Here is a 26,671-nt window from a genome sequence, read left to right on the forward strand (position 1 = left end):
TGGCACACTAGACTACCACACTTTCACTGCTGGGAGGGAGGCCAGAGGGCATGAGGGGAGTGGGCGACCACCCCAAAAGCTTGCAGCACTGCGGAGCACACAAAATAGTGATTTTTATACAACAGGTCAGGTTTTTTTCTTTTTTTGTGTGTGATTTTTGCCATAAACATCTATCTCACAGGTTGAAAACACTGAGAAAACCGAACAGATAAGGCCATGATGGTTGGAAAAAAACCCAAGTTACCGACTCCGCTTGGGCGGCACTCACAAATCGCACAATAGTCATGTGAGGGGCGGGCACACGGCAGGGAGAAGCACGGAGGTTCCATTACAAACCAGCCAGCGGCAGGATTGGTGAGGGAAATGGGGGGTGGTCTTGGATCTGAGCGAGCGGAGCCCAGGCCTTGAGGGCAGGCTACTTCTGGGCCCTGCTGCCCGCAGCAGGCCCCTCTGGGCTCCGGCACCAGGCCCAGCCCACTGCTCTTTGGAAGCTGGAGGCAATGCCCCCTGCAGCCTTCCCTAGAGCCAGGCTGCCTTCCCCAGAGCTAGGCCGGGCAGTGCCCCCCTCGAGGGTTGTGGGGCAAGGGAGAACCCAGCTCTGGAGAAGATGCGACACCCACGGCTTTAATTGCACTTATACCAAGGAGGAGGGAGCAGTGGGGTTGCTGGGGAAGGGGTCCCGGGGCTGCTGCTGACAGTGGGGGGATCCCTAGGTGATGCCCACCTGTGCCCACCCGGGGCTCAGGGCTGGGCCCAGGACAGGCTGTGCAAAGCCAGCGAGCTGAATAAGTTAACAGGGGAGGGGGCCTGCCTGCCTGCCCCCTGAGGGGGGGTAGGGAGAGGCTGCTGCCTTCTGGGTCAAGGGGCCAGGCTGCTGCCCCACAGGGCACCTGGGCACAGCGGCGGGTTCCTTAAGGCACGTCTTTTGTGTCAGTTTGCAGCTGTGGCTTTACCCGGCCCTGTGATTGTGCCGGTCCTGTCGGGGGTGGGACCCCCTTGACTCCCCTGTCTGGGAGGCCCCCTCCCCACCCTGGCCGAGGCTGGAGTGGGAAAAGCGAAGCCACAGGAGCTGTGAGGGACCCTGGAGTGGAGGGGCGGAGGGGGCGGGCGGGGCGGGACAGGGGGGCTGCGGGCTTAGCTGGAAGGCAGCGCCTGCACGAAGAGGCCGCGTGTGTCTGTCCGAGCAAGCTTGGTCGGAGGCTCCAGAGCCTCGGGGCCCAGCGCAGGAGAGGGCGACTCGCTGCCCGCCGCCAGCGAGATGTCCTGTGGCAGCTCATCCTCACTCTCCTCCTCCTCTTCCTCCTCCTCGTCTGGGAAACACGGACCAGAACCACTCAGCGCAGGGCTGCGTCCCCCGCCCCCTGCTGCAGGTGCCTCCTTCCCCCCAGCCGGCGCCCTGCCCCATCGCAGACTTGGGCCCTGGTTGGGGACAAGCCTCGCCTACCTTTGTCTGGGTCTAGGGGGTTCAGCGAGGTGGCCAGGTTGGCGAACTGGAAGGAGGGGAGAGGAAAAAAGGTGTGGGTCCCGGCAAGGGGTGCCCCGCCCGCACCCTCAGCGCTCCCTGCGCACCTCGCCCATGACGGCGATGGGGGTCTCTCCCTTGGCTTGAGCCACTCGGTGCTCGATCAGGTAGTACATGTACTCATCGTAGAGCAGCCGGATGAGGTGGAAGGAGCCGAAGCTGGCCGCGCTGCGCAGGGTCAGGTCCCTAATCACCATGGAGCTGGGGCAGCAGCGGGGAGGAGGAGTGAGGCCGGTTCTGCCCCTCCATCCCTTGTGCCCACATCCCGGCTGCAGGGTCCAGCAAGCCCAGCTACCCTAGCCCTGTCCCTCCCCCCCCCCTCCCCCCCCCCCCCCCCCCCGCTCCCGCCAAGACATCTGCCTTCATAAAAGACCACCTAAGCCCCCTTGGGCCCCGCCCCTCCCGGATCCCGCCCGCCGGGGCGCACCTGTAGAAGGACCACTTGAGGAGGAAGAGCTTGGCGGCCTTGGGAAAGCCGGTGCTGCCCTGGTAGGGCTTGAGCACCTGACTCACGACGCCATCCAGCCAGGCCGCCCATTGCTCCAATGAGTTCTGCTGCTGAAGCGTCACCTTGAAGTCCTGCTCCAGCCGCTGCACTACTCGGTCCTCGCAGCGGCACACCCACGAGGCCTGCTCCTGGGCACAGTGGGAGGGCGTCCCCCGACTCAGCCGCCGATCCAGGCTCACCCAGCCTGGCTTTACTCTCACCTGCCCTGCCCTGTGCTCACCTGCACATTGGCGAAGTCCACTCGGTTGAGGTCGCTCAGCATCTGATTGATCTGCGCCGTGTTCTGCAGCACAGCGCGTGCCGCCTGCGCCAAGTGGTTAAGCGATGTGTACCGCCGCAGTGTCTGCGCAAAGGCGCCAGCAGCTGCCACCTGGGGGCGAGGGGAGGGGGGGCTCGTGGCTTCCGCGGAACCCACACCCACTGCAACCTCTCTGAGCCCTTTTCTTCTCTCTGAGCCCTTTTCTTCTCCTAAGTAGGATGGGGGTATACCTTATTGCTTTTGTTGGGAGAGCAAGAGGTTGGAAATTTCAAATTTTGGGTATCCACCCACCCCCCAAATCAATGGTTTATACCTGACCACCATTATTATTATGAAAGGCCACAACAGAAAATCTGAGTGCGCTGCCCAGAAAGGGCATTGCTTCAATAAACTTCATTCTATTATGTTTTTACTATTCCAGGGAATGACAGCTCCACAAGGTGGAGTTTGGTTCATCTTGGTCACTGTTGTGTTGCCAGCACTAAGAACCACGCTGGGCATACAGTAGGCACTTAACAAATGTGTTTAATCAATGAATGAATACATGAGTCTTGCCAGTTCTGAAGTGCTTCCCCCTGGACCCAGCTTCTACGCTCTCCCCGGGCCCCGCCCTGCCTGTGTCCGGTGTGTCCAGGGGTGATTCTTTAGACAGCAGTTCTGTTTAGCTGTCTTGTTAGCATTTTACGAAAAGAAAAAAAAACACGTTTTTTTTCCTTCTTTGCTCAAGAGCAAGCACATACCATCTAATTCCTCACATCTAAGTAGTTGGTGAATGTGTAGCATTGATAAAGAGGGCTATTGTTCTGTTTCCTTATCAGTGTAACTTCTTTTTTTTTTTTTTTAAAGATTTTATCTATTTCTGAACACTTAAAGCACTTTCTGTTGAGGCTGTCTGAAGAAAACTACTTCAAGTTTGCAGTTTGTGTGTGTGTGTGTGTTTTAACTCCTCACGGGAGGACATGCTCAATGATTTCAGAGAGAGGGGAAGAGAGAGAGAAAGATAGATGTGAGAAACATCCATCAGTTGCCTCCCAAATGCATGCAGACCGGGAATCTAACCTACAACCTTTCTGTATAAAGGATGACACTCTCACCAACTAAGCCACACTGCCCAGGGCTGCAGTTGGTTTTTAAGATTCTGTGTTGTGAGGTATTGTTTCAGAAATGGGTAACAGGAAGCTAGTTTGTAAAGACAATGGCCAAAGCTCACTCCCAGGGGACAGGCAGGGGGATAAATCTTATTGCCTTTTTGGGCAGCGGTACTGAGACCCAGCCCGGAGCCCCCAGACCTTGGCCCTGCAGCCGGGAGGAAGGAGCTAGGCTAAACCCAGGCTGGCCCCTCACCCTCACCTTCACCCGCAACATCTCCTCAGGGATGTTCACCATGGCATGAGTGAGCCAGCTTTCCAGGCTCTTGGCAAAGTTCCGGATTGCTTGGGTCAAGGCACCTGTGGGTGGCAGCGGGAGCTGATGAGACTGAGGGGTGGGGGACAGGGAGTTGAGGGGGCAGCAGCAGTGCACTCACTGGGGATGGGCCGCAGCACGTCAGGGATGAGGATTTCCACCAGGCCCTGGTACAGCACGTTGTCACAGTGCTTGGTCCACTGCAGCACCGGCTCGAACTTGGACAGCAGCACCAAGCTGGCCTTGGGCAGCCGCTTCTCAGCCTCGTCGTGCCTGCAGACACCCCGTCTTGAGTCAGGCAGGTGCTCTCTGCCTCTGTCTAACCCTTAAGGTCAGGCTGACACAGGCTCAGTGCCCCAGGGCCCGATGGGTCTTATACTTTGCATACCGGGACACAGGCACCCACCTACCCACTGCAGGGAAGACAGGATTCAGTGGGGCACCCCATCCCATGCACTCAGTGTCAGACCTATACACACTCTGGAGGGGGCTCAGAAGGCCATGTTTACCTCACCAACCGCAGGAGTCAGGCAGGCACCCCCATTCCTGCAAGTGCCTGAGGTCCAGCCACCCCAGCTCTGGTACTGACTCACCAAGTCCTCCCCTTCCTCCCCTCCTCCCGCCCTCCCCCAGGGACTCACACGGCCAGCGGTGGTGCCTCACTGGACTGGTTGAGGTTGTACCTCCAGAAGGTTTTCCACAGCGTCTCCACCAGGGTGAACTGCAGGTTCACCATGACGTCAACGATGGCCTGTTGGGGAGGCAGGACATTCAGGGCCATTGGTGGACAGCGTGGCCCTCCCTCCCCCCACCGACCGGCCAGGTGCCCTACCTCACAGTGTTCCCGGTATAGGACCTGGAAGGCCTTGATGTCCCCAGGCCCGATGCCCTCGGGCAGCACTTTGCCCTGGATGTCAAGCTCTGAGAAGTCAGGGAGGCTCCTCGAGGCATCTGGGGGCAGGAAGGGACACCGTGAGGCCCTTTGTCCCCTACCTGCCTGTCTCCTTGGAGCCTCATCCTGGGATCTAAGTGGTTACCACTTTCCTACCAAGCAGGAGTCCCCCCTGTGCAGTGGGGGATGACAAGGCTCAGGGAGGACCAGTGAACCAGCTGGGACCACAAACCCTGACCCAGGCCCCGGCCCAGAGGCCAGGGGGCTCTCACCCAGGAACTGCTGGTACTGCTGGACCTGGGCGCTGATGTCTGACAGCCCGGTGGCCTGCTGTGGCCCCACGGCCACACCGTTGGTCATGCCCTCCATCTTCTGGATGGGCTTGAGCCTGGGGGAGAAGGGGTGGGCGGGGCAATTGGGTGGGGGTCAGCCAGAACACCCTTTCTCACCCATCAGTGCAGGGTCCGGCCTGCCCTCTTACCTCTGCTTTTGTGAGAAGGGCTGGCCTCGCATAGCCATGTGCTGTTGGTCCTCCATTAGCCGCAGCAGGGGCGAGCTGGCCTTGATGCGCAGGCCATAGTAGTGGTACTTGGAGTTGCCCCTGAGAGTGAGGTGGAAGGTGAGGGCTGGGCTGGGGAGGCCACTAGTCATCCACCAGGAGCTTCATATCATACCCGCTTGGGGGCCAGAAAGAGCCCACAGGAGGGAGACACATTCCACAGCAAAGACTTGTTGACCACTAGTCATAAGAACATGCTAGCTGCTGTTCCGAGCTCTGAGCACATACAAGTCCACATGCTCCTCATCCCTACCCTATGACGACTGCTTGGACAGGCGAGGAAATGGAGGCATCGAGAAATGCAGCACTTTGCTGAAGGTTATGAGGGGATGCTGAAGCTGAGAACTGGAACCGAGATGCACGCATAGGCCCAGGGGTTGCAAAAGAGGGGCAGGGAAGGGTGGGTTCATGGAATGGCTCCCTGTTCCTTCCTGTGTGAATTCAATGACTCGAGCCTTGATTAAGCACTGACTGTGTGCAGCCCTGCACTAGCAAGATGTATGCATTTCAACATCGGAAGACAGATTAGAAACAAGGGAAGTAACATAAAAGGCATGTTGGACAATGGGAAGTGCTAAGGAGAAAAAGTAAGCAGGGAAGAATGAAAGGTCGGAGTGTCAGAGAGGTAGGGAAAGGCTGCAGTTTGAGTTAAGGGGACTCAAGGTTGCTTGAGATGAGGTGGGGAAAAGCACACAAGGCAGAAGGCACAGCTGGTGCAAAGGCCCTGGGGTGGAAAGCTGTACAGAGGCCAGTGGGGCTGGAGGGGAGTGAGCAAGGGCATGAGAGAGGTAACCGAGGCAGTGGATAACTTGGAGTGGGGTGGTCCTTGTGGCTATCAGGGGCAGGTGGCCCCACCTGGTGCCCAGACGGCGGGTGCGCAAGCCCATGAAGACAGAGCGGATGAGCTTGCCAAAGGAGGCGGCATTGACGGGCTCCAGCTTCTGCTCCTGGCAGTGCAGTAGGTAGTGGCAGTAGAGGGTGCTCCGTGGCAGACTCACGCCCTCGGCCGTCTCATAGTTGTCCAGGAGCCACTGGACCTGGGGCCAGGTGGAGATGGAAGAGTGCTAAGAATTGCTACAGTATCATCCCTTATCCATGGTTTTGCTTTTTGCAGTTTCAGCTACCCAAGGTCAACCATAGTCCAAAATATTCAATTTCCCCAGCCATCAACACTGTCTGCTCCTGACATCCAACCACTGACAATGTCATGGCTCAATGTCCAGGATCACTGAAGTGACATGTCACAAAGTCAGCAGTAGCCTAAGACACTATGTCACATATGCCATTCACTTCACTTCATCTCATCATGTAGGCACTGCATCAGCTCTCATCATCACAAGAAGAGTGAGTACAATACAATAAGATATTTTGAGAGAGACCATATTGACAGAACTTTTATTACAACATATTGTTATAATTATTCTATTTTATTATAAGTTGTTGTTGTTAATCCCTGACTGTGCCTTTAAACTAAACTTTATCATAGGTATTTATATGTAGGAATAAACACGGTATATGTAGGGTTCAGGCATCCACTGGGGGTCTTGGAATGAATCCCCCATGGGTAAGGTGGGACTGTAGTACTCATTGTTTAGTGCTCTCTGTACCAATTTCCAATTGTGAACCCAACAACCACGATGTAGGGCATATCCTATCACAATGACCCATGGGAATTCTCTAGAACCACACTGTCTAATATAGTCACTGTCAGCTACATATAGCTATGTAAATACAAATTTAATTTATGCTAAGTGGAAAAAGCAATGTCAAAAGGTCACAGGCAGTAAGATTCCATTCATAGACATTCTCAAAATGACAATATAGATATGGGGAACAGATCCCTGGTTGCAGAGGGTTAGGGGTGTGGGGCGGGAGGAGGGCGCCATGACTAGGAAGGGTTAGCATGAGGGAGACCTTGTGGTGCTGAAACAGTTCTGCATCTTGACTGTGGTAGTGGTTTCCAAATCTACACACACATCAGCAGACACCCACACTACAGCAATGCTGGCGGCCTCACTGGATACTGTACCGCAGTTATGTCAAATGTAACGAGGGGGGGTAACCTGGGGAAGGGCACATGGGATGTCTCTACTATTTTTGCAGTTTCCTGTGACTCTAAAATTGTATCAAAATAGTTTAAAGAAAGCAACTCAACTCAGTTCCTTGGTGACCCCCACCAAATTTCAAGTGCTTAATAGCCACATGTGGCCAGAGGCCTCTGTATTGAGCATTTATATCACCAGAGAACGTTCTATTGGACAGCACTCTTGTATGCAGCATGTCTGCAAACTGTGGGCGAGGACCCATTAGGGGATCATTAAGTTGGTTAGTGGGTCACACCAGCATTAAGGAAAACTAGACTAGCCCTGGCTGGGTAGCTCAGTTGGTCAGAACATTGTCCCAATACATCAAGGTTGCGTGTTCGATCCCCAGTCAAGACACATACAAGAAAAAAACCAATGAATGCATAAATAAGTGGAACAAATTGATGTTTCTCTCTCTCTTCCTTCCCTGAAATCAATAACTTAAAAAAAAAAATTAGAAAAAAAGAAAAATAGACTAGAAGTCAGGGTATATAAGGGAGGTCCCTACCTTCTGAGAAAGTGTCCATCTGAGTTATGTGGTCCACAATGGGTCACCATGCACGTGGACAGTAGTTAAAAAAGTGGGGAAGCCCCCTGGTTGGGGTGACTCAGCGATTAGAGGGTCAGCCCTCACACCAGAGTCACGGGTTCAATTCCTGGTCAAGGGCACATACCTGGGTTGCAGGTTTGATCCCCGGTTGGGGAGTGTATGGGAGGCACCAATAGATGTTTCTCTCTCACATGTATGTTTCTCTCTCTACCCCACACCTCTCCTTCCCTTCCACTCTCTCTAAAAAAAAAAAATCAATGGAAAAAATATCCCCAAGTGGGGATTAACAACAAAAACGGGGGAAGACATCACTCCAGACCCCCGTGCTCTGTGAGGACAGGGGCCACCCATAATTACCAGGCCCTGACCCACCCATGGTAACAGAGCTGATGAGGGGCCCATTTGGGGTTGGGACCCAAGGCTGCCCAAGTGATTGCATACAGCCATCTCTTGGCAGAGGGAGGTATCTCAGTGCCGTCCAGATGAACAAAGAACCTGGCTCAGGGCAGCTCCCCTCATGATGGTGCCTGCCTCTCCCTCTCCTTGCTATCTATCTGCTATTATCAATTATAATCAGAGTGACACTTCTTGAGGTACCACTCTAAGAGCTTCATGCATATTAATTGAGGCTCAGAGGGACTGAATAACTTGTCTAAGGCCAAACAGTGATAATTCAATCCTAGGCCATCTTCATCTGAGCACCATGGTGCCAGGTTACGTAGGTGTCTGCAGGGGTCTCACCACCCGCCTCCTCAGGGGCCAGGGCTGGTACTTACAGTGGCTGGTGAGGCACGGGTGGTATGGGAGTAGGACTGGCTGGCACTGCCCAGCATGTAGCCACCTTGGATCACGTAGGTGCCTGCTCCGCTGCTGCTGCCGCTGCTGCCTCCACCACTGCCCCCGCCACCGGCTCCATTGCCACCACTGCCACCGTTGCTGCTGTTGCTGGCCCCGCCCCCACTGCTGGTAGGGCTGGCGACAACCTGGCTGCCAGACACGTACATGGGCACGGAGCCACTGCTGGCCACCGCTTGGGAGGTGGCAGGCGTGCTGACCTGGGCAGCTGTGCCCGCAGCCTCATAGTAGCTGGTGCCTGCTGTTTGCGTGTACAGCGGTGTCTCGGGGTAGGGGTAGGTGCTGGAACGGCTGAGAACGAAGCAGAAGGAGGGGAGTCAGGGGCAAGAGCTGGGGAACGAGGGGCATGAAGGAGGGAGATCCTATAGGTGTGGGCTTCCAGGATTGGAGCAAGAAGCCACAGCCTGTGTCAGACCAGGCACCACCCCAAGGGCTTAATGAGCAAATTTTCATTGAATCCACATGGGAGTCCCCAGATCACAGGTGAGGAAGCTAAAACAAAAGGGCTACATGTGCAGCGAGTGGCTCAGATGGGAGTGCCAGCCCATCCTGTACACCAAAAGGTTGTGAGTTCAATTCCCAGTCAGGGCACATACCTAGGTTGCAGGTTCGATCCCTGGTTGGGGAGTGTATGGGAGGCAACTGATTTAAATTTCTGTCTCACATTGATGTTTTTCTCTCTCCTTTCCTCTCTCTCTCTAAAACAAATCAATAAAAAAACATCCTCGGGTGAGGATAAAAACAAACAAACAACCGCCTCCCAAAGTTTATTTTTTAAAAAAGGTCGAGTTAACTTGCAACAGGCCCCATGTACGCTGGGATGGTGCTGTACTAGGCACTGTGGACCCGCAGTGTGTGAGACAAAAAAGGCCCCGCCTAGGAGATTAATATTCTAGTGGGGGAGCCAGAAGAGAAGCCTAATGCAAAGGTAAATTGAGGGCACTGTATCAGGTGGTCCGTGTCCCGGAGGAGAACAAGACGGGAAGGGGTGCTGAACAAAGGGAGGCTGGCTCTACTTCTGAATCCAGTGGCCACCCTGAGTGCAGATGCATTTTTGTGTGTGGATCCAGCAACCTATTCTGCTCTGGAGAGTGCTCCTCCAGCTTCCCAGGATCCGCCTCAGATGATGCTGGCTCAAGGGGGTGGAGAGGGGTTGGGTGGGGGCACCTCTCTCACTGTCTCACTAGGCATCATTGGACATAGTTTTCATTTTTGAGCCCTCCCAACAATTAGTGATTTAAAATAACATTAAATTTTACAAGTCCAGAAAGGCAGGAAGGCCAGCACGGGAAGCCCTGGCTTAGAAGGTGTTGTGCCGAAACCGGTTTGGCTCAGTGGATAGAGTGTCGGCCTGCAGACTGAGGGGTCCCAGGTTTGATTCCGGTCAAGGGCATGTACCTGGGTTGCGGGCACATCCCCAGTGGGAGATGTGCAGGAGGCGGCTGATCGATGTTTCTCTCCCATCGATGTTTCTAACTCTCTATCTCTCTCCCTTCCTCTCTGTAAAAAATCAATAAAATATATTTTTTAAAAAAAAGGAAAAAAAAAAAAAGAAGGTGTTGTTGGAGCCATCTCATGAAGGAAGCCTTGCAAATTGTAGCAGGAGAGTAAAAATGACTGGGTTTATCTTCAGTGGGCTGTTAAGTAAAGGTGATGGAATCCTACATAGGGGTGAGAGGAGGAGGATGGAGGAGGAAGCTCTCATGATCCTGCCAAAGGACAAGTCCCATAACATTCCATTAGGTGAACAAAAGAGGGAATGGTGCAGACGGTGTGTTGGTAAGAGAGGGGAGATTAAGGTGAATTTCTTATCTATGTCTGCCATCTGTATGCCATCCATAGGGGCCCCTGGGGGCAGCCAGGAGAGGGAGTTGGTGGGTCTAAGAGTGGTAAGAGGCTAATCACTGGAGGTGAGTGGCCCTGCCCCTCAGACACCTGGATGCAGATCTTGATCAAATGCCCACATCTACCAAATGAGTGACACCGAGAGTGGTGACCTGAGCCGTCACTAGCAAGCGTTCACACATTCCAGTGGCAGGGACCACAGCCAGGACCAGTCCAGTTCCCCACATGCATCACTTATTCCAAAAAAAATACTGCATCTATTTGCTGACTGACTGACTGAATGAATGTGTGCATCTCTGGTATTGGCCTGGACAGGGACAGAGGCACAGAGGCTGTGGCTTTTACTAGGGCAGGGATAAAGGCCCATCAAGAGCTGAGAATCCAGGAATGAGCCACTGTGAGGAAGAGACAGAAGATTCAGTGCCCCAAGAACTTCATATAGCAAAACTGATGGTAAAATGGACCACATGGTATCACACATACTGTAATCACAGAGGGAAGAATTCAAACAGAAGCAAGGGACAGACACTATCAAGGGAAGCAGATGGAGCCACCCTGCGACCCCAGGCCTGGGCTCATGGCTCAGCTCTGATTCTCACATCCTAGTGGCCCTTGGGGCCTGTCTCCTCTCTACAATGTCCCCCTGTGGTCCCTGCCAGCACTGGTTAAATGCACAGCTAGGAGGCTGGCAGCGTTAGAATTACATCAGTAGAACTGTGAGGTAGCTGGATGCCATGAATCATGACTCAGGTGCTGGGGCCATGCCCCTGAGGGTAGCCACAGCATCATGACCTGGGGACCACCAGCGTCATGCCCACAGGGGAAGGTGGCAGAGATATAAGGAAAAAATTAGAAAAATGCAAAAAAACCTAATGAAACATCTAAAAACTGAAAAAACAGTAACTATAGTCCTGGAATTGTTACTATGGGGGATGGAAGAGGGAAGGTGGCATGTAGAGGATCCTGGGCTGGGGCTAGGGCAGGCCTGGGGAACATCTACCTGATGTGACATGAATTTATGTGCCATGCGCAGTCCCAGGGAGTGGAAGTCACCTATGTGTCAGCTGGGTGGGGTCTGGCTTTGTTGTTCATGCTCTGTCTGCACAGTGGAGTATTCACAGTGTTGAAAGAGGGTAACCCGGACCCATATGAGCAAATAGAGGGCAAGATTTGAGCTACACATTGAGGAAAGAAATAAGGGATAGAACATGCTGCCTCTATTTCTGAACAAAGAAAGGGTGGTTTCTATTCTCAGATTATCTCTGGGAGGAAACAAAAAAATGGGTCAGAGTGCCTGCCCTGGGCAAGGTGGGGATTAAAGAGTGGAGGCAATTTCTTTTTTACTGTTTAACATTCCATGTTCCTTAGAAATTTTTATCTTGTAAAATTTTTAATTAAAAATTGTTTTTGTAGGAGGCTACAAACCAGGCCCATCTGACTCCAAAGCCCTAGGTTATTATGCTGGATCCCTTTCCCAACCTATAGGTTCTCCCTGCTTCACCTTTGCCTGTGGCTCCTGGCTGCCCCCGGGGAGCACCCACCATCTGTCTGTCACCTGAGGCCTTGAGGGCCGGCTGGTCCCCTGAGGACTGGGACTGGGCCCTCCAGTCCTGGGGGTTCCCGAGCAGACCTATGATCCTAATCCTGTCTCCTCCCCAGCTTTCCCCCCACTCACATGGCACTGGTTGTGTAGCTGGCGTCACCGCCCTCCACATATTGCACTTGGCTGGAGTACACATGTGGGACAGGTACCTGCTGGAGCTGCTGCACCTGCCGCGGGACAAAGAGCATGCAGAGGGTCAAAAGGTGAACCAGCTCCTCCTCTGCCCCTGAAAGGCTAGTGGCAACCCAGCCTCCCCGGTCACCTGGCTCCCAGGCTGGCAGGCTGCACTTCTGGGCTCTCTGCACACACAATAAACAGGACCAGGAGTCAGAGCCCAGGAGCTGCGGCCTCTGCCAGGGCTGGGAATCAGGCAGAGCCGTGTCAGAAAAACGGACTCTGCTCCACTTGGGGACAGCAAGGGTGGGGCCTGAGGCGGGACATACAGAGCAGAGCCCGGACAGGTTCTGCTGTGGCTGTGAAAGCTGGACCCCAGGGGCAGAGCCAACCACTGGGACAAGGCTGTCGCTAAAGCCAGAGCCTTGAACTATAGACAGGGCCTCATGGACGGAGTCTGCACTAGGGACTGACCCCTGGTTTGCAGGGGTGGGACCGGGAAATCTAATACGGGATTTAGGGGCAGAGACAGGGTTCGGGGGTGGGGCCCAGTTTGTACGATGGAACTTGGAACCTCCCACAGGGCTTTAGGGGCGGGGTTTACATACCCCACCCCTCTGTGGGGCGGAGCCTGGGACCTGGAACTGGCTTTGGGGAGGGGGTCAAAAGTGGGTCCCCAAGACTGGCTGGCCTGAGGGGGTGTCCAGGGCCTAAGGGGCCGGGCGCAGGCCGGGGCCAGCGGAACCCGCCCCCGCCCGCCCCTTGTCCCTCCACCTACTTTGAGGGCCGTGGCAGCCGTGCCGAACACTAGCACCTGGGGGATTCTCTGGATCCTGACCCTCTGGTCGGGGCTGGCTGGGGCCGGGAGCCCGGGCAGTGGCTCGAGGACCACTTTCTGCTGCGGCAGGAGCAGGTGTGGGGGCAGCACGCCCACCAGCTCCACCCACTGCTCAGCGCCCAGATCGTAATGGGGCAGCAGCAGCTCAGGGCTGTCTAGCTGCGGGACCTCGCCGCTGCATGCGGGTGGGAGCGACGGTGGCTCCGGGGCCAGCGCGCCAGGCCCGGGCCCGGGCGTGGGCGGCCGGGGTGGCGGCTCCGGCGGCGGCGTGGGCCTGCGCTCTCGCTGCTCTGCCTTCCTAGCGGGAAACTGACTGCCTGAGCTCTGGAGGACAAACAGAGACACTGCGGGGTAACCAGGGCTTCAGGCCTCCGCCCCCCGGGATGCTGAGCTCCGGTAAGACCCCAGATTATTCTCTCAGCAAAACCTGGGCCCTGAAATGCCAGGTGCCAGGGAAGGGGAAGCCCACAGCCAGAGGTGGAGCCCAGTGTGGGGCTAGGCGCTTAGGACCCCAGGGGGCGCTCTATTCCCTCCCTGCGGCCTGAGGGGCCTGCAACCCTCCCCAGTCCAGCCCAGGACCAGCCCCAGTCTGCCCAGATGTAGGTGGGGGAGCTATAGTACCTCTTGAGCCACATGAACTGGCTGGAGCCCCTGCACCGTGAGTGGCTGCACAGGGCTGGCTTTGGGTGCCTGCGGAGTGGCCTGGACCACAGACCTCTGGGGAGGGAAAAGGGAATCAGACCATGTGATAATGGCAATGATGGTGGCAAACCCATCCCTCAGCACCAACCCCCGGCCCATATGCACTCATATAAGCCTGGGAGCAGCCTGGTAAGAAAGAGGCCACCTTCTCCAACTTCTCACAGCCGGCGCTGCACCAAGTGCCTTCCAGGTTCATTACCACATTGACCCTGGGCACTGTCCCAGGTGTGGAATCCAGGCTCAGCAAGGCAAGGCTGAGGGGAAGTGACAAGGCTGAGAGATGAACTAGAAACTGGCTGGGGGAGTCCCTGCTCTCTGGCTCCACTCCCTTCAGGCTTATCCCACTCTCCCATGTCCAGGACTCCCACTGTCCTCACTCCCATGCTGGGGATTCAGGTATCACCTTCAGGGCACAGTGAGGGACAGAGGCTGGGGTGGGGTGGGGAAGTGATGAGTCGTGGGGCATAGACTCAAACCCAGGTCTGGATATTCAGAGGGGCTGTGGTGCCAGGCAGAATATCTGTGATTCCTTTGGGGTACAGTTCTGCTTCCTTTGGGGAGAGGATCTATGCTTTTATCCGGTTTCTGAGGGTTGGGAATGCACCAGTGTCAGTGATAACAACCAGATGACAGACAACCCTCACCTCTCACCTAACCTGCCCTGGGTACCATGGCTGGTGGCTCAGAGCACCACCTCCTCCAGAATGCTGGAAACGGACTGGAGGCTAGGGCTTCTCCCTGAGTCTCTTAGGAGTGAGCCAGGAGTTGGCCTTGGGGCTCCTGCAGGCAAATCGGCCCAAAGAGGTCAAAGTTGTTTCTAGCGCCTGCTCAGGGTTAGGTGCCTCCCACAGGACCACATTTCATCCTCACAGCAGCTCCAACCACACTGACCCTAGGCCCCAGGACAGAAGCCATTATTTAGAGTAGGGTGCTGGGTCTGGAGAGAGGCAGAAGCGCTTGCCAAAGTTCCCAGTGGCAGGACTCCCATCTGCCCAGCTCTCACAGCCCTAGAAGGCTACAGAGGCTGCCTGGCCAGGACCCCTCGCCCCAGCTGCCGCCCGCCTTGGCCTGGCACCTCTTGGGTGACAGGGACACTCTGCTGGACGCCGTGGACCTGCAGCTGCTGTGGCACCGTGCCCGTGGGGGCCCCAGCCGTCTTGCTGGAGGAACTGTTGGCCTGCACTGGCGACCGCTACAAGGAAAGAAAACACGGAGTGATGCCTGATAAAACCCTTCTTAGGAGGGATATCCCCAAGAGCTGTTGGGGGCGGCAACAGCCAGTGGGGGCATGTCCCAACCACCTAAACTGGTAACCGGCTGCATTCTGTGCACCCAAATGCCTAGTCCTGGCCACAAGCTGGCCACTACTGGGTACGGCTGGCGATTCAGCCCAGAGGTGCTGGTGAGCAGACCCATCTTCCCCAGTGAAGATAGCTGGACTCCAGCCTCAGCCCGGGCCATCTGCTGCCTCCATAATTGGAGAGGCCGCAGCCCTGAGGTAAGGAAAGGCAACCTAATTTCCAGATATGCTGAAGCACAGATGGCAGTGGACACGCCCCAGAGCTACGCAGCTATGAGTGGTGGCACCGGGCACTGACCCCGGGTAAGCTGGTTACAGAGCCCCTGTGAGCACTGGGCCATGCTGGTATCATTAGCTACTCTATATGTAGAAAACTCTACGCACAGAAGGCTCTGAGGGCCTTCCCAGAGTCCTCCAGGAGAAAATAGCTGAGCTAGGGAATCTGAACCCAAGCTCCTAATGTGGACACCCATGCTCCAGCCCCAGGCCTGCCTACCTGCTTCTAACACTCTTGAAGATATTTGGGGGTCCCCAGATCCTACCCTGTGGTCTGAGGAAGTGCCTCTACCCAGCCTGTAGAGGGCAGAGGGGCCTACTTTGCCTCGTGTGATGCATTCCTGAGCTGGAGCTGAGGCCCATCTCAACTCAGGGTGGGGGAGGAAACTTAACTCCTCCTGAAGGTGGCAGGATCAGGAATTGGGCAGCCAAGCCACCCTGCCCGGGGTCAAAGAGGGTATCAGAGCTGGGGGTGGAGAGGGCTGGAGGATTCTGGAGAGCAAGTGGGCTTAGGAGGGGGGCGGGAGCTCCAAGTATACTATGGGGGTACATGGCTAACCTGGGGAGAAGGAAGTGGGGAAGGTAGCTGACAGAGCCACCACCTACCTCAGGGGGTGAGTGCACCTGCTGGGTGCCATGCACTGTCAGGGAGACTTGGCCTGCTTTGACGCCCGGGGCTGCGCTCTGCACGACTAGCCGCTGCGTGGGGAGAGCCTGGAGCCGGGAGGGAGAAGCACCACAGTTCACTGATGACAATCTGCACAGTTTTAATGAGCATTAACGCGCATCTGTGTAGAGCCAGACAACATCCCAGTGCTGCATGCTTAGCTCACGGAATCTCTCAGACAAGCCCCGATGCAGCACAGTCCTTATCCCCACTTCAGAGGCTGACAGTGAGGCTCAGAACAGCAATTGTGCTTGCCTGAGGTCTTGGAGCCCATAAGCAGCAGAGCCAGGGTTTGTGTCCAGGGAGTTTCACCCCTGAAGCTGACAGGGCTGTCCTGGTCTGTACGGAGGCTGGCATGCCACCTATCGCCTTCCAGGGGACAGAGCAGAGCCCTTGCAGTGCCTGTGCTGCCGACAGGCTGTCGGCACCTAAACTGGCCTGGGGTTCTCTGCTTGGGGACCAGCTTGACCTGCAAGCCACCTTTCTGACCGCCAATCGTAGTTCTTTCTGTTAAGGCGATTTGTGCGGCTCCTCCTTCCCCGATGAGCCCCGACTAACAGTCTCACCGGCTGGAAGCAGTGGGTGGGGCAGCCCCTATATGGGCTCATGTCCTAGATGCTGGTGAGGGCAGATCCCCGAAGGCTATCAAGGGCTGGTTCTGCACCCTGGGAAGGCTGTGAGGGCCAGGGCCAGACATGGCAGACTTACCTGCGGGGGCACGGGGATGTTGGTGAGCTGGAGGGGTGACATGTGGCCTGGCTTGGTCTGCACACTTGTCTGGACCAGCAGCCGCTGCGGGGGCAAAAAGGAAAGCCCTGAGTTGTGGGGACTTCCCCATGAGGACCAGCCCAGGTGGCTGGAGGGGCAGCTGAAATGAACATCTTGATAAGGACAGGTAAGCAGATGGCTCTGGCAGTGGATCAGGAGGGAAGGCCAGGTACCCTTAGCCACAGCCCCACTACCTCCCTCATGTGCCCTTCCCACCTGGCCCTGGGAAGGGGTGTGTCCTACCTGCTGGGTTCCTTGCACCTGCTGAACCACCTGAGTGGGAACTCCAGTCTGGCTGGCCGTAGAGCCTGGGCTGGCCTCTGACACAGTCTCACTGGCCCGCATGGCACCTTCTGGGAGGAGGAGTCATAGGGTCTGCTCTGCCTCTGTCCCTGCTCCCACCCTGAGCCTGAGCCCATGTGCATGGGATGATACAATCTGAGGCAGACCCTTGAGGGGGCCAGGCCTCTGCAAGAGTCCTGCCTGCCCCCTGGTCAGCCCTGCCCATGTTCATTGGGGTGGAGGCCAGAAGGACCCTTATATCCAGAAGCAGCCCCACCCCCACCCTCCTTATCCCACAGCCAGACTGGAAGGGGTAACCAGAAAGCCATGATGCAGTGGAGGCCTGGAGGGCCGAACCCCCTTTTCCCAACAGACAGGACTTGTAGCCAGGCAGTGACTGCCTCCCACCTCGGTAGCCCTGGAAGGAAGAGGTGCTGCGGCCACCTTCCCTGAAATGGCCTGTGGCTTCCCAGGAATTGCAGCTGATTAGAGTGGCCCCAGCAGACCTCGTAGGCCAGTGGCTGAGAGCCCCCTCCCTCTCCACGGACCCAGCCTTTCTGTCCTCAGTGGAGTGGGGCAGGCTGGTACTCACGCTGAAGGGCAGCCGAGAAGAGGCAATCATAGAACATGGTGCCCCCTCACCGTCCGTCCCCCCTCCTGTGTCCGGGGAGCCTGCTCTGTGCTCCTCACTCCTGGCCCACCTCTTGGAAACAGCAGGGCTCCAGGGCAGGTTTATTATACCTGCAGCCTTGGAGAGCTAATCCCCCAGTGGAAGCAGAACTCCAGCTGCCCTCTTGGAATAAACACTCCCCTCCCAGCAGGTGTGGCCAAGCAGGGCCTCCTAGGCGCTGGGGCTGGGGCTGGGGCTGCACTGCACGGACAGGAGGGAGGCTGGTACCCAGAGATACTATCAGACCGGCACAGGTAGAGTTTCATGCACATTTCACTGAGTGATTAACGAGAGCTGGGGGGGGGGGGGGGGAGGGCATGGACAGTGAAGTGTTCCTGAAAGGTGTGGGCTGGGAGACCCTCACCCCAACCAGGGAGCCACTTATCCTGCCCCTCTGTGTGGCCTGATTTGCTCCCAACAGTTCCAGAGGTTGGGGTGGGGCTGGGGGCACACACGTGCCTGCCCTCTAATGTGCTGCCACAAGCAGCCAAGGTCCCAGCCCCACTACCTGGGTCCCCTGGCAAGATTGGGGGCAGGGGTGGGTGGACAGGGAGGGTTAGTGTGGGAAACCGATATACGGTTAAGCCTCGGACTGACCTGCTGGCAAAGTCACAAGCAAGTCCTAGCTTAGAGGGCACAGTCCTCTTAGCATAATTAGGCTTGACCTTATAACACTCCCTAGGTCTTATCTGGGAATCTAATGGGCTGAGGAAGTGCAGGAAGTATAACCATGGTGTAAACAAGTGGAACTCACAAGAAAAGTGTAACTTTGGTAACCACTACCTTATTTACCCCTCACTATAAAAAGCTTGGTGAGGCGAGCACAGTGGAAGTCCTTCCTCTTGAGCTGGACTCGCTCGCCTGGTCCCCCAATATTCCCAAATTATCTCGTGTCTTTTCTTTTTCATTTGTTGTGCGGCTCCTCTTCCAGACCCGAACCCCAAACCACGCAGGACGTGGAGGGAAACGCTTACGACAGGCTAGGACTAACTATAGTGCTTCTGGTGCCCCAGGAGCTGCACTAGGGTCTTCCTGGGCAGCTGGAGATGGAAGGAACTTTTATTACCCCTAATTTCAGATAAGGCTACAGAGACTGGAAGAAAGAAACTGACTTGCCCGAGGTCACCCAGCTGGGAACAGGCAGGCCAGGACACCGGCCCATGTCTGTGCCCACATGAATCTCACGCTATGCATGGAACCAAGTCGTAGGTCACACCTGGGCGAGGCCCCATGGGCAGTGGTGTGCAGACTCAGGCATGTGGGTACAGGGGCCTATGGGAACAACACAAGGTCCAGAGCATCCCAGCGTGGGGCCTCGGCCTCCAAAGCAAGGAGCTGGGCCTTGGTTATGTGGAAATACCAGGAGAAGGGCCCAGCCAGAGCAAAAGGGCTATCCCAGGTAGACGCAAGGACCTCAGGGGCCAAGTCTGGAGCAGAGCACATGATATGTGTGTTAGGTAGTGGGGAGTAGTGGCCAGATGTGGGAGGAGGTATTGGGGGAAGCCTCCCATTGGTCACATTTGGGGCCGGCATTAGAATAACCCCAGGCCTGCTTGGCCAGCTGCCTCTGCAGCCAGTTCCAGAAAGCATGGATTCCTGTTTTGCTGGAATCTTTCCTGAGCTGTGAGGGAGGCCCTCCCTGAGAGGCCCCCCTGGAAGAAACCTGAGAAAACCCTGAGTCACGTGAGGAGCCCAGCCCAAGGGATGATGCCCAACCAAGGAGGCCTGTGGCAGGTTTGGCCTGGCGCGGAGTGGGCAGCGAGTTGTAGGGGGTGGGAGGGCTGGTCCCCGACACCTTCTAGGCCCAGAGGATCTGATGAAAACGCCAAGGCTGATCCTCGAGCGGGACCCTCCGAATATCAGACATCTGACTGGGACAGGGACGCCTGGGAAGCAGTCTTGCCCATCTCCTGTGTCTGGGGTGGCCCCCAGGCTGGGACAAAGGAAGATGAGCAGGTAAGATGTCAGAGTCTATTCCTCAGATGAGGGGCTTCCTGTGCGGCCCCTGTCTGCCCGTGTCTTGCCTAAGGTATGTGTGTCGGGAAGTGGGGAGTCTGAGAGCGTTTGCATCTGTCTATCTGCCATCTCCATTCTAGGCATGTGCATGAGATCAGGGAGGGCCCCACTGTCTCAAGACTCTAGTCAGGAAGTGGCAGCTGATTTCCTGTCCCTCAGTCTGGTGAGTATCTCATCTTCCCTGGACCCTGCACTTCCCCTTCAAGATCTATTCATACCTCAAATGCCATGAGCTACTTGGGGGAAGCTGAGAGAGGCCCATTCCCCATGGACAATAGATGGGATAGTGTGGCCCCTCCCTCCCAGTCCTTTGCTCCCAGGGATGATTTCAGTCAGGAGAACTTGGGGGAGGGGGATCTCTAGGCCTCTGCTGCTCCCATGGTCCTGGGTCCCTTGTCAGTCCTGACCTCAGTGAGGAAACCACACACCCCACCCTCTATGCCCCTCTCTCAGACGCAAGTCTTTGGGACTCCCAAGGACTCCAAGTGAGAGAGAAGCAGGACGAGAAGCTGGACTTGGCCCCTGCTTCAGGCTAGCCCCATCCCTGGCAGGCAGGCTTGGTGTCACTGTCCTGGGGACACTGCCAGGACCCACAGAGCCCTCTTTCCACCTCGAGTTTCTGGCAAGAGTCTGGTGGCCTCTGAAGATGGGATTCATGGATCTAGAAGATTGCTTCTGAGCAGAGAAACTTGAGCTGCTTTCCCATCACCTCCAAAGTCACCTTAGGGCAGAGCCCACGAGGACAGAGCTGGATGACCTGCCTTTTGGTGCTGCCTTGGCTGGCTGCCAGCCTGGGCTCCAAGTCTGGGTCCCTGCCCCCTCCCTGAAACTCCCTGGGTCCCTGGTCAGCTCAGATTGCTTCTGGCCCTGGAGGAGCCCCAGGCACCTTGCTGCATTTGCTGGTGTCACTTACAGCTCCACCTCCCTACCCCAGGACTGGCTCACATGGCCCAAAGGCCACCCTTAGATACAAAGAGACACTAACCTGGAAGAAGGTCACAGTAGACCCCCTAGGAAATCACTGCAAGGGGATGGGGGAGGGGTCGACAGAGCAGCAAGTACAGTTGCAGGGTGCTAGCCAACCTCCCCTTCCTCAGAACAGATCTAGGAAACATCACCCAGACACTCTTCTGGGGATAGCTCATTCCTGCCAGATCCAGGAGCAGCAGAAGAAAGAAATCTTCTAAGACCACTGTAAAAGATGATTAAGACACTGCCAAAGAAGGGATCCCAAGAGTCATGCCAATAGCCCAGAGCGCCCTGCAGCACGGTGGGAGGACTGGGGACCACTTCCCCAGCCCCACAGCTAGTAAGAGTCCTGCTGAGACCCAGGAGACCATGCATAACCTTGACCTCTAAGCACAGGGCCTCCGTGGGGGTAGTTCCAGGAAGAACTGGAGGAGCTGGAGGAACGGAAGGGAACAGAGGGGATGGGCTGGGATTTGGGGAGTTCTGGGGCCTGGAGTTGTGTGCCCATTCTAGACCCTTGCTCTAGAGACCCTAGACCAGAAGGCAGCTAAAGCCAGCACCCAGGAGGTCCAGAGCCAAGCAATGCCCTGGAGCTGAGCAAAGCCCTCCACCTGTGCCACGGAAGGCCTCCCACCTGCTCTTGGTGGCCCAGGGGCTGACCAGTTGTGAGGGCTGCACGGGGTCAGGCCAGCATTCATATGGGAGTTCACCAACCATTCCACCAAGACTCAGTAGACAGAGCTCCGCCCGCACAGATAATGGAGGTAGATATCACCACTGTCATCACTACAGGTGATGATATTAAGAAAAATAAAGCAAAGTAAAGAGATAAGGAGTGAGAGTGCCCGTGAGGTGGTATGGGCGTCAGGGAGGTGGCATCTGAGCAGAGACTGGAAAAACAGGAGGGATGAAACTCCAGAAGATCTAGGGTGGAGTGCTCCAGGCAGAGAGCATTGAGAGTGCAAAGGCCCTGAGGCTGGACCGAGCCTGGTGGGTTTGTAGAGCTGCAGGTAGGCCAGTGAGGCTAGAGCAAGGGTTTGAGGGCACAGGGGGGCCAGGTGGGGCCGAGCAGCCAGCAGTACTTGCAGGCCAGGGTCAGGAGGTTGGGTGCTCATTGCAGGGGCACAGCAAGTGTGGAAAGTTTAAAGCCCTTTCTTATGGGAGGGGCCCAAAGGAGCAGATGTCCTAGAACCCAGAAAGCCCAGGCCAGGGTTTCTCAGAGAGTACCCGAGGTCACCTGCCTTGGAATCAGCTGGGTTGAGCTGGAATGTTAAGGGACCTATGACTATTGTCAATAGGCTCCCCCTAGCTGCTGTAGGGGGAGGACTGTGAAGGGTGAGAGTGGAAGCTGGACCATGCCGGGGGCCATGGAGGCAGGAGAGATGGCTGGATTTAGGAGGGGGAGCCAAAAGGCCTTGCTTGCTGGAGGATGGGTAAGAGGAATGAAAGCTGACCCGGGTCTGGGGGTGGTGTTTATGAGGACGAGGAAGGCTCAAAGGAGGGCAGGTTTGAATTGGGGGGAATCTAGAGTCCCATTTGGCCATGGTGACTTGAGAGGCCTATTCAACTGAGTAGATGGTCAGAGGAAGCTGGACACAGGATCCTGGGGTTCCGGGCTGTGGCCCAGGGCACAGATCTCAATATGGGTATTGTCAGCATGGAGGTGGCATTAAAAGCAGAGACATTAGACAAGGCCCCAATGAAGGATGAGTCACTGGAGTGAAGAGGAGGCCCCAGATCTGATGAGGTCATTGCTGATGAGGCCAGAGAGATGAGAAGGAAGCAGCAAAGGGGACAGAGAAGGAGTGGCAGGGAGGTGGGTGGAGACCAGGGCTAGAGGGCATCTCTGGAAGGAAAGGTGTGGGTGGCTGGGGAGAGAGCTTGGGGTAAGGAAGGAAAGACAAATCCTTTGAGAAATTCTGACTTAAAGGGAAGACACTAGTGGCAGCTGGAGGGGATGCAGGGCCTGGGGGTGGGGGTCCTGGTTAAAATGGGAGCTGTTCCATCTTTGTGGGCGGGTGAGAAAGAATGCAAGATAGGGATCGAAGGACGAGGCTGAGATGGCAGGAGCAAGTCAGAGAGAGGGCAGCCTGGGACAGGTGAAGCCGGTGGATGAGATGGAGCTGGGAGGCTGGCTGGGGGAGGGAGTGGGGTCCTTCTCATCACATGATGACACCCTGTTCCCAGTGCGGTCAGCAGCAGGGTCGGGGGTCAAGAACGCAGAGATAGAGGTGATAGAGGTTAGGGGGCAGAGGGGAAGTGGGTTTCTCGGACAGTGGGGGGTATGCTAGTGAGAAGATGGAGCAGGATTGCTGGGCAGCACTGAGAACCCACCAGAGATCTGTGGCCTGGAAACCCTGGCCATGCCCGTGGCCTGGCCTCAACCCAGTGTGCTCCGCATGGCTCTCATGTACCATCCCTCCACACCATCTCTGTGGTAAAGCGCCAATGCTCTGAGCTCCTGCGTGCCCCACCCCCTGGCCCTCTCTGGGGACACTGACACTGCCAGGAATCTCCAGGAAGCTGCCCAGGGCCCCGGCTGCATCTGTCCTAGTCCCATGGAGTCATGTCAATTGCCACATATTTAACTATCATCTATGGTCCTAAACTCAGTCTTGATCTGCTCCTTCCACAGCCCCCAGCATGCACTGTGACTCCCTGCCACTTCCTTTTTCACTCCAAAAGATCTGGGCCAGCCTCAACTGGGAGTTTTGCTGCATCCTCCCCCCTCCTCGGAGCACATTGCTAACCACTAACACCCAGTCCTGGTCTGAGCTATACACTTCCCCTCAGGGCAGTGACCGCCTGTCCGAACCCTCTGCTCTGGGTTCCCTCTGCCTGGTCTGGCCTTGTCCTGGGAAGATTGGGGCGTGGGTTAGATGCTCTAGGAAGGCTGCACAGGCGCCATGACCCAAGTTTCCTGGTCATTTGCTCCATGGCTTTACGGGGTGGGCACAGTGAGGAACAGGAGCTCTTGGCTATATACTCTTGAACTTCTCCAGCCAAGAGCCCTGCTTGGCCCAAGTCCTGCCAAAAATGAAAGGAGAACGGAGGGAGGTGATGCCTTCAGGCCCTCCAGCCAATCTCCCTGAAGTGCCCCCACCCCACACACATCCCCTGAGCGCATGAAACCATTAGGAACCTTTTTTGGATAAGAAACTGAGGCAGGGCAGCCAAGGGGCTGGTGCGCAGTGAGGCCAGGACTACTGCACAGCGGCCGTGTGCTCGCCCTCCTCTCCAGCGGATGTTTATGAACTTTAACTCCACTGCCCAATCCTTTCTTCAAGTGACATCTCACTTGGGGATAGACAGGAACAGCTCTTAGAGCTACCCTGGTGGGGAGGAGTTGGGGGCACAGAGGCCTCCCTGTCTGGCCTGGTCACTCCTTCCCCAGAGATGTTCCCCAAGTCTCACCTGGGAATCCTGGAGAGTTTGAAAGCTGCCACCCTGATAACAGGCACAGTAAGTGACAGCCCTCACTGCCAGGATGCTCCCCAAAGCTCCTCTTGGAGTTGTTTAAAGAGCACCCTGGCCCCACACACATGTCCACTTACCAGAGACGGTGACCACGATGTACTGCTGGGACACTGAGGACGGGGCAGGTGTGCCCGCTGGCTGTGAGGGCGTGGGGGCAGCCGGCAGCTCCGTCACATACTGCTTCTGGCTGCCCGGTGGCTGTGCCTGGGGCTGGGGGCTCTGCAGCTCGGTGACGTACTGAGGCTGGGGGGTGGCGGCAGTGGCAGGTGGCTGAGGGGGCTGGGGTGCCGCTGATGGCGGTGGCTGGGGCTGGGCCTGTGGCGGCTGGGAGGGTTGCGGGGTTGCCTGTAGCTCAGTAACGTACGCCTGTGTTGCCATGCCAACAGTGGGGAAAATGATAATAAATAAGGCTTTTTTTTCTTCCTTGGGAAGAAGGGGAGGGGGGAAGAGGAAAAAAAGAAACAACAAAAGAAGGAAAAACAAAAAATTAATCTACAGGCAGAGGAAGCCAGGGACAGCTCCTGGCTCCCTAGAGACACATTTGGGTTCATCACTGACTTAATTAAATACGGAGGCTGGCGGCCAAATGTAACCAACCCATCACTACAGAGGCACTGGGTATGGACCGAGGCGGGTCTGCACCTCTTCCACTTATCCCTGCCCAGGACTCCTGTCTTCTTCTGTCCCAGCCCCTGGTGCCTGGGGGACCCCTGTGCCAGGAGGAACTCATTTGGGCCCTCACCCAGAGACAAATGGTACAGTGCTCTGAGGGTTCCTACAGGCTGGGCACTGTGCTTTACATTATTTCATTTTAAACTGTGCAACAATCACATCTGGGTTTGGGTTCAGAATGCCAGATGAGGAGCAGAGGCTGAGAGGTTAAAGGTTACAGAGCTTGCCCCAGGCCACAGAGCATGGAAGCAGCAAGGCTGAACCCTGGGAGTTCTGAGCACTTGACTGATCAGCTAATTGCTGGAAAGGAAAGTCTTGGGTCAAGTTACCAGCCAGCCCATGCTAGCTTCCTATGTGCCCACCATCTGGGCTTGGATTCTTGGCTGGGTATCATTCCCAGTGGGGTACCAGAAAGGTATTTGAGTCCACAACCCCTCCCCCAAACTGCTTATGGCCACAGAAGCTATCAGGCCTTTGCCTGAGGCAGTTATAGGTGAACACACCAGATGTGAGCTTCTGGGCCACAGGGCAGGCCCAGCAGCCACTGCTACTTCTGAGGCCCATCTGACTAGGCAGAGGCAGCCTTTCTGGCTGCTAACCGGTCATGGTTCCTCTCCCAGATGCAGGGCTAGGCAAGGCATCCCTCTTGCCAGACTGCCTCTGCAGGGGATGGGCCGATAGTTTCTGCCCCCCATCTCCCAATGCACTCCATCCCCAGCTCCTGGGCATCTAAGATCAGTGAACAAATGCTTGAGTGGTTCAGAGGTAAAGCTCCAGCCCCACACCTTCATGGCCCTGCCCCGCCTTGCCCCTGGATTTGAGTTTGACAGCCCTGCCTGAGATCCAACTTAAGAATGGGATTTTTGCCAAAACCGGTTTGGCTCAGTGGATAGAGCGTGGGCCTGCGGACTGAAAGGTCCCAGGTTCGATTCCGGTCAAGGGCATGTACCTGGGTTGCAGGCACATCCCCAGTGGGAGATGTGCAGGAGGCGGCTGATCGATGTTTCTCTCTCATCAATGTTTCTAACTCTCTATCTCTCTCCCTTTCTCTATGTAAAAAATCAAAATATATTAGAAAAAAAAAAAGAATGGGATTTTTAAGAGGAAAGAGGAGAAAAACAACTGCTGCTCCTTGAGGAGAAGCCCCAGGAGCTCTTTGCTGTGATTACCTCTTCACAGCAGCCTAGTGAAGGAGGAACCACCATGCCCATTTTACAGATGAGCAAAGCTAGGCTCTGGGGTGAGCTGCTGAAGGTTGTGCAGCAACAGGGAGTGAAGGAGTTGAACCCAGGTCTCTCTGACCTCCAGATGCCCTCTTAGCCCCCAGCCCTACTCAGGGAGCCGGGTTCATTTATTTCTCACAATCAGTAGATTTTCAGGTGAGAAGACCCGAGGGAACCCTTTCTCTCCCCTCCCCTCCCCTTCACCCCTTGCTCCCAGAGGTTAGCCACCTGCCCTGGGCCCCTGTTAAAGCAGCAGAAATGGTGAGCAGGGAGCTCACCTGAGCAGCCTGAGGGATGCTGGGCAGCACAATGGTTTCCCTTTATTTGCCTTCCTAGGACCCAAGAGCTGTCCAAGTCAGGACTTGAACTTGGCTATCTCCTAGCCGTGTGACTTGAAAAAGAGCCTCCCCTCCCTGGGCCTCCAGTGTCCGGTCTATAAAATGGGAGGACGGCAGGACTACAAGGCAGGGTGGCTGAGGAGTTCAGTCTAGTTGAGTGGGCAAGCTTGGCTAAGCACCTAGCACAGAGTAAGCACTTAGGAAATGGCTCTGGTCCATAACTTTATCCAGGACCCTCTAACAAAGCTTTAGGAAAGAGGAAGAGCCGCTAGGTCCTG

The 26,671-nt window shown here is 56.0% G+C and overlaps 1 protein-coding gene across 1 annotated transcript; it reads right to left on the reverse strand.

Moving 5' to 3' along the window:
- Nucleotides 1–107: 107 nt before the first annotated feature.
- RFX1 (regulatory factor X1) lies at nt 108–24,538 on the reverse strand (the record flags this gene model as incomplete). The annotated part of the gene is made up of 20 exons (XM_081091350.1): nt 108–1,310; nt 1,445–1,490; nt 1,570–1,723; nt 1,950–2,158; nt 2,251–2,400; nt 3,640–3,737; nt 3,815–3,966; nt 4,335–4,444; nt 4,526–4,644; nt 4,858–4,973; nt 5,067–5,186; nt 6,000–6,181; nt 8,555–8,924; nt 12,154–12,248; nt 13,655–13,750; nt 14,811–14,927; nt 15,918–16,025; nt 16,687–16,770; nt 16,990–17,099; nt 24,238–24,538. 20 exons carry the CDS (start codon nt 24,536–24,538, stop codon nt 1,135–1,137), a joined length of 2,913 nt encoding a protein of 970 aa, XP_080947476.1. The 3' UTR covers nt 108–1,134.
- Between the last annotated feature and the right edge of the window lie 2,133 nt (nt 24,539–26,671).

This window comes from Myotis nattereri (assembly GCF_964212035.1).
Source record: "Myotis nattereri genome assembly, chromosome: 5".
Lineage (NCBI taxonomy): Eukaryota > Metazoa > Chordata > Mammalia > Chiroptera > Vespertilionidae > Myotis > Myotis nattereri.